The sequence below is a fragment of the Coloeus monedula genome (assembly GCF_965178545.1).
Source record: "Coloeus monedula genome assembly, chromosome: 21".
Classification (NCBI taxonomy): Eukaryota; Metazoa; Chordata; class Aves; order Passeriformes; family Corvidae; genus Coloeus; species Coloeus monedula.
The window spans coordinates 8,010,831-8,023,614 of NC_138801.1; the positions used below are offsets into that span (position 1 = coordinate 8,010,831).

The window sequence follows — 12,784 nt, forward strand, 5'->3', positions numbered from 1 at the left end:
TCACAACTGGGGAGCCTAAGGCAGGGACATGCTGACAGAGACACTAAATAGCCAATGCTCATCACCAAATCAGGGCTTAGAGAGCCTCTTCCCCTTGTTTTTGACTCCATTCACAGAAGACCTGACCCTCCAGGTGGAATAGGGTGATGACTCCTCATCAAGCCATGTCCTTGGTGACTTATGAACTAAATAACCAGTGAATAATCAGAATCTACAATTGTGTAAATATGGAGATTGCAAAGAGAAGAAAGAGTCCAAAAAGTTAAAAGCAAATGAACCCAAATAACTGGCAACTAAATAAGTTTATAAACTGCAGAAAACAGTAGGAGCTTGAGGGTCACTTGATCCAACAGAAGCCAGCCCAAGCAGGATTGTCTCGTATCACAGTGTTATGAATATTCTTAGATAGGAACACAGAGAAATCTGCAAACAATGGGGCTTGGGGAGGAGGCTGAGGATGGATTGTTTAATGACTGAATTAAAATACTGGAAAGGAAAAAGAAAAGATACATGCAAAATAAAAATTGAGGTTTTCTGTTCAGTGTAGAAGGAAACATTTTGGTTTAGATTATCTGCTACATTTCAGGTTTGACCTTTCCCTTCAAGACAAACAAATAAAAAAGGCTATTTCACAGCAAAAGTTATGTCTTGAAATAAAAACTTGTTTCACTTAGAAAATGCTCAAACAAAACATTTAAGTACGCCTGGAGTTTTCCCCTATTTTTTTTTTTAATCCTGAATCATTCAGCTCAATCTGGATTTGGCAATGATTTTGACTTAAGAAATCCTCCCTGTTGTACAATGAAGCTACTGGTTGGAGGCGAGACCTGGGAACCTGATTCTTTCATTTGTCTTCATCAAGCTTTTTCCTCTCCCTGGCCTGGATTCCCTGTTTGCCTGTAACAACCTGACAAAGGCGATTAAGTGGCCTCTTCATTCAGAGGAGAGACAGGGAAGGTGGATCCACACTTTGCACTGAACACAGGTCAACCACACACCCAATTCAGGCATTTCAGTAAAGTGTCTGAAATTAGTGGTGACAGCCTACTGCACTTTGTCTCTGCTGCTGTCCAGGCTTAAGTGGGATGTGCTGCAGGCATGGAGATCCCAAACATGCTCCCATTTCACCTGCAGGAACATCAGAGCCAGGAGAGAGAGCCCTGCATGGCTCTGCCTCCAAACCACCAGCTCATATTCCCCTCACCTCCTCTGTGCTGAAACAGCAGCCTTAGACACCCAAACTGGCATGAGTTTGATGTTGCCATAAGTGCTCTACCTCCTTCATTCCCTCTCCTCCCATTTCTCCTGGTGAATCCCTCATTTTCCTCTTTGCTTTATCACAGGCTGTGCTCAGCCCTGAAGCAACCTGGAAAGGTGCACGTAGGAGACTGGATTGCTGCTGCATTACAGCCAGCTCCTGGGGAGATGCAGCCCCTAGAGAAGAAATGTCTGGCTGTTTATTGTCTCCCAGTAGTGGTCACGGACATAGGAGCAGAAGCTTTCTCTGAGGCAGAGCTGTGGCCCCCAGAGCAGACAGCTTCGTGGCTCGGCAGCAGTTCCCAGCAGTGGGTAGCCTGATGGAGGAGGGTTTCTTCCTGATCAGATCAGTCTTACTCACTTTATGTCCCTTATGGAGGCTTTTTATGCAATTTGATTTTTACAGTGCTATTGTCCAGATAGATGAATTGTTTTGTCTTATGGCAGTGAGCTCCAGAGATCAGTTTTCTATTATGTGAAAAGGCAGAGATTTCTTTGGGTAATGAGCACAGCCACTGTCATATTAGACATGACAAAATTCTCCAAAAACTTAGCAGTAATACAGGGTTTTCCACTTCAAAAAACATTTACAACAAATACACATTTGACTTCCCCAAGGACCTGATTTCCACAGGTATTTAGGGAATCTAACCCACACACAGAATCTTCTGGGACTGTCTGGAGTACCCAGCTCAGAGAAACTGTAAAGCCCCTTAGAAGAAGGACTGTCTGTTGCCTTGGGCTCACACAGTCACAGCCCCTGGAGTACACAGCCATGAAATAGAGCTGCTGGATGTGCTAGAAATAATAAATGCTGAGCCTTTCACTGAATGATAGCCCATTTAGGTGTGGAGCCCAGATATACATACTCCAAGATTAACTACCTCTTTTCTTTTTAAACAGGTCTGTGAAAGCCCAACTCATTACCAGAGTACACGACCTGCATTGAAATTTCCAGATAGACTCATTGTAGAGCCAGGAGTGAGGAGTCAGCTCCTCTTCCTTCAACACTCCAAGCCCTGCATTTCACCTACATCCATCTCCCCATGCAGAAAACATGGAAAATGTATAGGAGGGCGAGAAGAAAAAGCTAAAAATTAAGCTTAGGGCCTGTCTTGGACACCTGATGAAGTAATGCAAATTATTGTATGCTCAGACCAGCTAAAATGGGATGAAAAAGACATAAGTAAAGAACACAGCTCCACACACCTACACACACAGCACTTGGAGATGATCCAGAACAGTCATGGCACTGGATCAACAGTGCTCAGGGGAATGTGAGTCACACCAGAACCACACTGGACCACAGACTATCCATCATCGAGAGAAAAGAAACACCACCTCCATCATTCCCACCACCTGGAGTGTGCAGGACATGACACATCCTGCTCTGAACCTTGTGGAGCAAGGGCAGCAGGTGTGGGCTTATAGGATGGGCAGGAGGCTGGCACAGACACCCAGGTGTAACTCACAGGAGATCCAAAAAACCTCGACCAACTCACCACCATCACTGCACTGTGCATGACCTCAGACTTCCTTCTCCACCAAAGTATTAAGCATCCTTTCCCACACTGAGTGATGAGGCATTGGATAAAACCCAAGCTGCCTCTTAGAAACAGGACTGGATTTGTCCTGGATGCCATGCTCCCAACTGTGGGAACAAAGAAAACGATGCAACAGAGCAGCGCAGAATCAGGATGCAGGTCATGGAACGAGTGAGAGGTCATAACTACCTAGCTACATGCACCTATCTGAAGAGGCTGGTGACATCCCAAGGCAGATCCCTGCTGAGAAAGGCCAGTCTATAGGGAACTGGTGGGAATGTTGACAGGAGAAATCCCAGACAGGCACAGGGAGGGATGAAAACAGCTCTGCAAAGGCTGTGAGCTTGTCCCTCACAGAGTCTGGTGTCAGGCTGACCTGGCTCTGCCTCCTGCCTGTGCCTGGGGTTGGCTCACCAGGGCAGGCAGGATCGGGCCCAGGGAGGGGGAAGCAGGGGAGGAGGGCTGCAAAGTGTTGGGAAACAGGCTGTTGTTAGATTTCAGCCCCAAAGTGTTTGCGAAATCTCCCAGACAGGCCTCACTGGGGCTGTGGAGGCCCTGCTGCAGGCAGAGCCTCGGCAGGCAGTGTGGCCTGGGAGATAAGTGTGGCAGCCTGTGCTGAGTGTCACAGTCCTGTGCCTCCCCAGAGCCTCCCAGCTCAAACACCAGGGAATATTCTGTTCCCTGACAAGGCCCTTGTGGGATAAAAAAGCATCTTGGAAGGGTCTTCCCAGTGGTTTTCAGCATTGAGGTCACCAGTTTGAGATAACAGAGCAAGAGCGAGCCCCCTTTTAGCTCTGGGCACTGGTATGTGGGTTCACACCTAGGGCACTGCTCTAGAGGGCCTGGGAAGACTAAGCTGCTCTCCATGCAGCGTATGCAGTTCTAAAAGCTTGAATTTTTGTTAACTACCCCACCATAACTGAACTTTCCCCCAGTGAAACCAGCAACCACGGTGTATCGAGATGTAGCTCAGCTGAACCCAACAGATGCTCTGCTCTCTCCATCGTGTGCGAATCAGGAGCAGCCTCACCAGAACCAGTGGGAGCAGAATGGCCCAAAGCCAGCAGGGATTCCCGGGAAAGCCCAGCCCGCATGGATCCCGCATCCCCGCCTGCTGCGGAGCAGAGCGAGGGAGCCCGTCTGCCAAACCACACGAAGCTCAGTTGCTCAGCAATCAGCTGTGCTTCCTACTCTCGTGCTACTGATTGTGCAAACATGAATGTAATTAGTCTAAATAATCACCAAAGATTTAATAGGAGCCAGACCACCCAGAGGCCAAATAGCTGGCGGTGGAGCAGGGAAGGTTTGTTCGCTGTTTTTTGTAACACTTGCTAATGAAGTGAGGTCGGATAGCAAAGCAAACACCCTCCACCAGCACATCCCCTGGGAATGCCGTATGTTGTGGGAAGCCCCACGTCCCTTGAAGCCAAGAACAGTTCTCTCAGGATAGGCAACATGTGCTACTACCATCACTGCTTTTAATTTATCGACGCCTGGAAAGCCTCCCTGAAGGATTATGAAACCAAGCTCTGAGCCCCAAAATAAGCTCCCATCCCAACCAACCCTGACTGGAAACGCTCCTGTCACATGGCAAACAGCTACAGCCACTGAGCCTGTGACCGAGGGCTGGTGGGGTAGTGAGTTCACCCACACGTCGGGGAGAACCCGCGTGCTTGGAGCGCTCAGCCGCTTCCAGAGGCATGAAGCAACACTCAGCATTGCATCCTGCCTTCCTCCCTGCTCACCCACCATTCATTGTATCTCCCTGGCTAATTATAGAGCTGACAAACACACCCAGCTGGGGACAGGAAAGGAGTTGGGAGCAGCATCGTGGCAGGAGCATCAGTTCTTCTGGATAAACAGAATTTCCTCAGCTGGGGTGGTCGCTTAAGCTTCTAATGGCACCAACTGCCTCAAAACCATGTTGTGACAGTGGAGAAAGATCTGAGATTCCCTAAGACAGGTCTGTATTGCAGTCAGAGAGCTGGGAGAAGGTGCTTATTTCTCCAAGATACCGAGAAGTGGTTATTTCTGTTGGCTTAGGCGTAGGAGTGCAGACACATCCCCCCCTTCCTGGGGAGACAGGGACAGCCTTTGGAAATCCCTGCTGGAGCCAGCAGCAGCCCCTCAGTTCAAAGTTCCTTTCTTTAGGCCTTGAATTCTCGGCCATAAAGTCTCTGAAGAGGTTTTGATAACTTGCCTATCTTTTAGATAAGCAAGGCTTTGGATGAATCCCACACGGCCCTCTATCTACCACAAGTCCTCATTTGTTTTCCGCCGAGGCACTTGCTGGTTTTCCTCTCCAAGGTGTTGGACAGAAATGTCAAGAGGCTGAAGGGACAGGACAATTTTTCTCTTTTTTTACCATGTGCTATGGGGCAAAGCAGTTGAAGGAAAACCTGAGTGATAGCTGAGTGAGGCAGGTTTTTCTCATGGGAGCTGTAGGTTTAGCCCTTCTGCAACAAAAAGGAAAGGCAGACAGGAAAGACACATGGAAGTTCACCCTTACAAATGGCTGAAGTTGAGAGAATTTTAAAACAGTCAATTCAGTGTATTTAAATCCACAGGGACCAGACTGCAGGACCTTCAACTAGGTAAATCTGCGATCCGAGTCTGGAACAAAGTACGTAAGCAGAGCCTAAAGAAAGACTTTTCTGATTTCTGCGAGGCCTTTTCTAGACAGCCTTGTCTAGGGAAAACTTATAAAAGGGAAGGGGAAGAAAAGAAGTGGAGGAGACAGTTACTGGAGAGAAGATTTCCTGAAATGAATCAGAGGAAACAGCCAGAGCCTCTCCCAGCAGTGCTGCACACCCCACGAGCTCCTCGCAGGCGGCCAAGAGCCCAGAGACAGCCAGTTATGCCCAGGTTATTTACTTCCCTCACTTTGGCAGTGTCACGTATGTAATGTTTTAGAAAATAGTGTCTTCTTTTATCTGCAGCAGGATACAAAGCGAGAAGCAGCTTCCTAGAGCAGCCAGGCAGAAGGGAGCTGGCAACCTGTGCTGGGTCAGGAGGGGAGGAAGATTAAAAGGAGATGGGATTTTGCTTTGTCCTTCACGGAAGACTTTATCCCCTCCAGATACACAACAGAAGCTTTCTCTCCCTTGGAGGTTGGCCGGCAATGGCCTTCCTGTCTCTCAAAGCTGCTCCTGGGTCATGCACAGGGCAAGCTGTGAGCAGCACGGCCCCGTCCTCTGCCCCAGCAGCAGATCTGCCATCGGCCCCTGCTCCCTGCACAGCCTGCCCGTGTCCTTGCTTCCTTGGGTGGCACTCGTCCCTGTGCCAGCCCCGGCTTCTCGCCCGCTGCAGGGCGACGCTCATCAATTAGCGCACAGCAAATAATTAAGCTGATGAATGTCTCTTTTTCCTGCTTTCTGACTGCACTTGCCTCGAATTTATGCCCAGATTATGACTGAATTTATTCGTTGCCGCTTGTTGCATTCAAAAGAGGCCTTTAATGATTTCTTTTAAGCTCTCCAGCCTGATTGTGAACAGTGCAGGGCAAATACTCATTATTTCCTATCTAAGCAGCAGTGCTGATTAGTCGGTGCTTGGTCAGATAAGTCACACTGCTCTATTCCTCGCTCGCTGACGGAATCCACAAGGTCATTCACTGCTGATGCTCAAATGCAATGGGAAAACATGGGATAAGCATGGAAGTCCCTTGTGCATTTTCACGGCAACAAAACGGGAGCATGCGAAATCTCACATTAAGTAAGAGGGCTCAGAATTAAAGTGAATTTGGGTTGAAGCATTTTGCTTTCAGGCAGCCTGTTCACAGCACTGTGTGCAGCCGAAAGCGTGTTTGGGAGGGTAGTGGGACTGCAGTGAAACTTAAGTCTTGACAGTTTGCGGACACTAAAGATCTGAAGCCAGCTCTTACTCAACTGTTAACTCCTGAATCTTCACATGGTGCAATGTTAATCTTCAGCCCTTTCCCAAAATAATGTGTGGAGTTGCTATGTTCTCTTAAATGTGAACCATGTGTCACCTCAGCAATGGCTGCTGCGGGGAAAAGATGATAAATCTAAAGCTTTTAAAATGTCCTGTGACATTTTGGGAGAAAAACAGGTGTTGCATAAATGTTGGACATTTATGGGTAAACTTGCAGGGGCTTTAAAAGACTGACACATCTGCCACATAGTATGTAACCCTGAAAGAAAAGGAGCAAAGCAGTCTCTTTCATGTGTCTCGCTCTCTCTACAACCGTATGAAAATACATCCTCATCTGGTATTGGAATTAACAGAGCTGGACTCGCCCCTCCCTATGTCTCCTCCAGGTTTTTGGCTTTTACACCCAATGTGTATTTTAAAACTGTGCCTTTTTAAGTAGGTGGCAAACTGTGCTGGAAGGATTTGGTATGCGGAGTATTTTTATTCAGCTCCCTTTTCTCTCACCTTTCATTGTTTTTCCCTTTGGAATATCTCCTGTAACGCTCCACTCATAAACCTCTTCAAAGGGAGGGCTGTATTTGAACAGCCTGGCCTGAAATCTGGTCTCAGTCAAAGGCCTCAGATGGGAAAATAACTGGGAGAGCCAAGCCCCACGGCCCCACGGCTGCTGCTGCAGGTGTCGGCAGCCACTTTGCAGGAGCGAGGTTCTCCTGCTGCCTGCTTGACTCTGACCCCACAGCCCCCCTGGCTGGGTTATTATTCCCCCTTTTACCCTATAAATGTAATAAACTGTGACTTAGCATCTTGCTTTTAGTGTGGAAGATCGAAGGAGAAGGTGGTTTTTCTCACTTCTCCCAGGCATCTTGTTCAGCTCCTGGAATGTTGTTGGTGTTTTGGGAGAGAGGAGGAGAGTCTGGAAGCCGAATGCATGCCAGAGATGTGATGGACTCTGTGTCTCAGCCCTGAAACTGTGTGATCTCTAGGATGGAGCATTCTAAATTGCCAGGTAGGGCAAGTCTAATTCCCCCAGTCACAACAATCCAGTTCCCAGTGAAGTCTGTGAAAGCAGACTTAACTCCAAACAGCTACAAAACCTCCCCCTCCACGGGGAAAATCCATCAGACGTGTGACCAGCTGTCTGTCTCTGACCATTTGCCCTTTGTATCGAGCAGTTTTAGCACAGAAAACAGTAACCCAGTGGGCTACAAAGTGCTTCCCCTCCTTGGGAGGTCACTTGGTTTCTGGGTGGCAGGGAAGCAGCAGATATTTTGAGCCTGAGTCGCCTGGCTGGTAAGTGTTCACAACTCTGTGCAGATCCCACTCTGTCTCAACTCCCTGCCCAGCAATAAATTCTGCTCCCAAACCTTAATCCTATCCCTTCCCCCCTCAATTCAGCTCTCACATCCCTTGTGTTTCAGCCATGCCCTTAGTTCCTGTCTTGATGGGGCTGGTTTGGGTCGGTCCCCTCCCAGGGACCTCGCTTTCGTTCCTCTGACACCGCTTGGGATTTTTCATCGCCTGCTCTCCAGCCTGCAGGCAGTGAGATAAAGTTTCCCAGGCAGGCTGTTTTGGGAGGAGAAGACCTACACCATGCTGAGCTACCGGGCACTTCCAGCTCTGCCCTCCCGGCTGGTGGGAGGTCAGCGAGCAAGCTGTGCTGCTGTTGGGCTGCTCCTTCCTAGGAGGTGGAAAATCAGCCAGAGATAGGAATCTCTTCTTGGAGACAACTGAAGATGAGCCACTGTCTGTCATCCTGCTCACCTCTTCAGTGGCTGTTTCACCAGGGAGCCCTGTTTGGGCTCTCCATGCCCTACTCCACCCGTGTGGAACAGAGGAGCTCCCCTGCCTGGGCTTCCCTGCACGTGGCTCCCAGAACTTCTTTTAAAAGAAACACCACGATGCAGGGGAACATTTGTCCAAAAAGACCACAGCTAGGGAAACCACCTCTTTCCCTGCATTTTCCCCAGAGGAGAACTTAACTCCTTCCACTTGCTAGGGCATGTCCATCTCCCTTCCCCGTGTTCCCAGGGGGACCAGAGACAGCCCACAATGCTGAACCAAGGAAAAGAAGCCTCAGGCCAAAGCTGGCTCCCCTGCAGAGAGGACCTCCTTCCTCAGCTGGGTGACATGGATGGTGCCATATGCTGAGCCAAGTCCCCTTGGGTTTTATTATTTATTAATATGTACCGGAATCTTAATGTAGCTGGATTTTTCATTCCGTTCTACACTCAAATCTTGACGATAAGGTAAAATATTTACCTGGCACAGGCTAAAATTTGCTTTCTTTTTTGAGGGGAAACTAGTTCTAAATACCTCCTGGTTAGAAACCTATAAAATGTTGTAGTGCTCCAAGCCACAACCTCTATCACTCCAGTCATTGCCTCTGTCAGTGACCAGAAATGTGTTAGAGAAGCATAAAAAAGGGGAATGTGTGTGGAGCGACCCTTCCCCAGGCTCAAGCAGTTAAGGGTTCAAATATTCCTCAGCCAGAAACTGCATCCAGATCACAGTGTCTAAGAGTCACTGATGGAGCAAAGCTCCACAAATTAGTCTGTTCTTTTTTTGACTTCAAATATATTTTTCTTCTTAATAATACTCTGTGGCAACACATCCTATTACTCAAACACACACTGTGCCAATAAGGATGTTCTTTCATCTGTTTGGATCCTCCTTCCAGGAAATTACCACTTCACCCCCTCATTGCTGAGTGATAAAAACTGGTGGATTTTACTTTCCTAAGCATTCTCCCTACCTTAAATAATGATTTTTTAGATCTGTGTCATTAACTTGTCACTTTTTGCAAGGCTCTGGTCTATGTGGTCTCTGTGCAGAAAATATTTGACATTTCCCCCCAGGCCTGTTGCCCTGCTCCACATCCTTCTCTGTCCCACTCTGGGATGGGACAGCCAGCAGCAAGCCAGGTACATGAGGGTACACATGGATCAAAGAACAGATCCACAGTGATGCTTTCTTTTTACTCTCTCTTCTTTTCCTAATGACTCCTAACCTTTAGTTTCCCTTTGGAGCATTGAGGATGATAAATAAACCGTAAGAACTCAGTGCCTATGGTGAGCTGAGCTCAAGAAGGCTGAAGGTCCTTCCTTATTTGGACCTCCCTTATTAGAGCAAAAATAATCTTTTTCCAGATACAAAGCAGCACTCAACAAGGAATTCCCATGAAAAGAGGAAGGGGCATCCCTACCTTTTTGGTTTTGACTGTTGAGGCACAGCAGTCCCCACCATCATAGTTGCAGAAGGCTCTGTTGTTGATGGAGTCACAGTAGTTGTCCCCCATGAAAGGCTGAAAAAGGAAAAAGCAGGAGAAGGCTGAGAGTGTGGACATGGATGAAATGAGCCCCTTCCTTATGGAGACAGGGTGAGAAAGCTGTGGCTGGAGAAGAGAAGGTTGTGTGGAGACCTCACAGCAGCTGCCAGCATCTGAAGGGGCTACAGGGAAGCTGGAGAAGGACTGTTCATCAGGAACTGGAGTGACAGGACAAGGGGGATTGGCTTCAAACAGAAAGAAGGGAAATTTAGGTTAGATGTCCAGAAGTAATCCTTCCCTGTGAGGGTGGTGAGACCTTGGCACAGAGAAGCTGTGGCTGTCCCTGAATCCCTGGAAGTGTCCATGGCAGGGGATTGGAAGTGAATGATCTTAAGGCCCCTTCCAACCCAAAGCATTCTATGATTATTCTATAATTCTAAAGCCTGTAACAATATTTCAGAAGAAAAACACAAAGATTTGAAGGAGCCATACAGTTTGTAACATACCAACTGCCCCAAAAAGCAAGAGATAATTATTCCCCTTTCCCTTCAAAGCAGACAGAAAAAAAAAGGACAGTAGATGGAAGGGAAATGAGCCCTTGTTGGCTCTTCACATCCCACATAAGAGGATGCTTCAGGAATATTAATTTGACTAGGCCCAGAGACAGCATCCAGGCATCTAAAATTGTGGCACCTTTGATAATTTTAAGCTAACCTTCCTAAACTGTGTGGGATAAGAAGAAGGTTATGCATTGCAGCAAAATGGGCTTGCTTTTAATAGCTGTGCTTTTCACCACAGTTCTCCTGACTGTGCAACATGTGTCAGCAACGAGGGCACAAAAAAAATCACCAAGAGGAGTGGAAGAGGTCTGAGCTCAGCACAAAGACCATGTTCTCCTGTTCTCTGAACAGCAGTGACTGCGTGGGACCTTGGCCATGACACGTGATCTTCCTCCACTCCACAGCTCAGAGCTGGGATAATGGCAATTATTCAGAGGGGCGCCGTGGAGAGCTGTTAAGTAAAATTAATAAATCACCTTGAAAGAGAAAATGTGGTCACTAGGCTGGGCAATGTGATCACTAGCCCATGTGCTGCACAGGGCCTGAATAATAACCATGATTCTGAAGGAAAGACTTGAAGTCTTTCATTGTACATTGGAGTCTTCTTGGTTGGCAAGTACACAAGCCTTCCTTGGAAGTCTAAGCTGTGCCTGATGGTAAAAAAGGCCCATGGCAGGTGTGAGAACCCCAGGCAGCAATGAAAGCTCACAAAAACGGATGATCAGCAGAGAGCAGAGTCATATCTCTGTAACTCTCCTCACATGCCCAGGCTCATGAGGCCATTCCCATTTTATCTGCTCCTTGGAAAATTCACTTATTCTGCACTGAGAAAAACACACCAGGGACTCTCCTGCAAGAAGGCATCATTGCAGAGCAGGCAGGGTGGCTTGGGGAGGTTTCCTGGAAGGATTTTGCAGCAATTGCAGACCCAGAGTGTCCCAGATGATGGATACCTGAAGAAGCAGCCATGAGAGCTCACTGTGCCCTCCCCAGAGCTCGCCATGGCCACACTCATCAGAGTTGAAATGAACTCCACGGAGCGGGGCAAATGCACGCTTTTACTGCTGATGTGCTGCAAATTTAAATATTTCTATCAGGTAGAGGAAACCCAGGCAACAATGGCAATATCAGACCACAGCAGGACTACCAGGAGGTGACAGACTCGTTGACTGTCACTTGTTTAATTACGTGCAGATACTGCAAATGGTGACAAGGAAATCAGAGTTACAGCATGAGGCTCCTGTCCCTCTAAACTGCCTTAACTCCACTGATTTCCACAGATATTGATTTATTCATACAGGCAAAGACTTCGACTTGCAAACCCCCCTCCAATTTAATTAATATGCTAAAAGGGAATGATTTATAAATAGATGGAGAAATATTTTGAGGCCAACCTGGTCATACTGAAAACCATGAACTTTGCTCAACCTCACAGGAAATTCTGCAGACTTCTCCATGTTTCTCTTGTGTTGCCTGGCTGTGCCTGCTTGATGGGAAAACTTGACTTTGAATTTCCATCCCTATGCCTGCATCCTACACCTATGAATGCTGGAAAATCCATAAAGAAACTTGTGGAAGAATTTGCTCTGGCACTGAGTTGACAAGCCAGTCCTTTGGAGGAGAAGAATGGGATGAAAAGCATCTACTCTGATTTGGGACCAAAATCCTTGCTTGGAAGACCCTGGAGGCCTGGCTGTGGGGGGAGAGGTCTCTGTAGCTCTTCATGCATGTCTTAGTGGTCTGATTTTTTTGGAGGACTGTACAGGTAATCCAGAGGAACTCATTTGCTACAGAAACACCCAAGTTAGGTGTTGACAAGTACGGGGCTGACTCATAAACCTCTGTTCCTGCCACTAGGGAGCGACAAAAAATCACATTGCAGCAGCTGCCGGGGTTCCCACTGCGATCACCAAGAGCCAAATAATGCCCCACTTACAGCCTCCTGTTCACGGAAGCCTCCCTAATGTTAAGGATGTCCATACATTAGGGGTTGTACAAGCTTAATAGCCCAGCATTATTGACCTACTGGCTTATTAGTCTCTGTTTCCATAGTCATGGGGAAAAAAAAAAGGCTCGGTGAAGATGGCATTTTTCCTGAAATCTTAATGCCAAGCTCTGGCCCATCCGTGGATCCTGGAAGCATCATGCTCTAAAAACGATGCTAGAGGCCATTATCAATTGTCTGGGCAAAGCCTTCCCAGATGATGGATTGCGATGCAGTGACACTGCTGAATGAACGTTGAAAAGAAGAAAGTTCCTATTGA

The 12,784-nt window shown here is 47.6% G+C and overlaps 1 protein-coding gene across 1 annotated transcript in view; it reads right to left on the reverse strand.

The window, feature by feature from the left end:
* The window catches only part of PAPPA (pappalysin 1), a gene marked incomplete at both ends in the record, with an annotated part of 174,395 nt that overhangs the window by 1,042 nt on the left and 160,569 nt on the right, over positions 1 to 12,784 (reverse strand). The window contains one exon of the mRNA XM_082295308.1: positions 9,898 to 9,996. Within this exon, the coding sequence (XP_082151434.1) occupies positions 9,898 to 9,996 (99 nt within the window). The remainder of the gene's footprint in view (positions 1 to 9,897; positions 9,997 to 12,784) is intronic.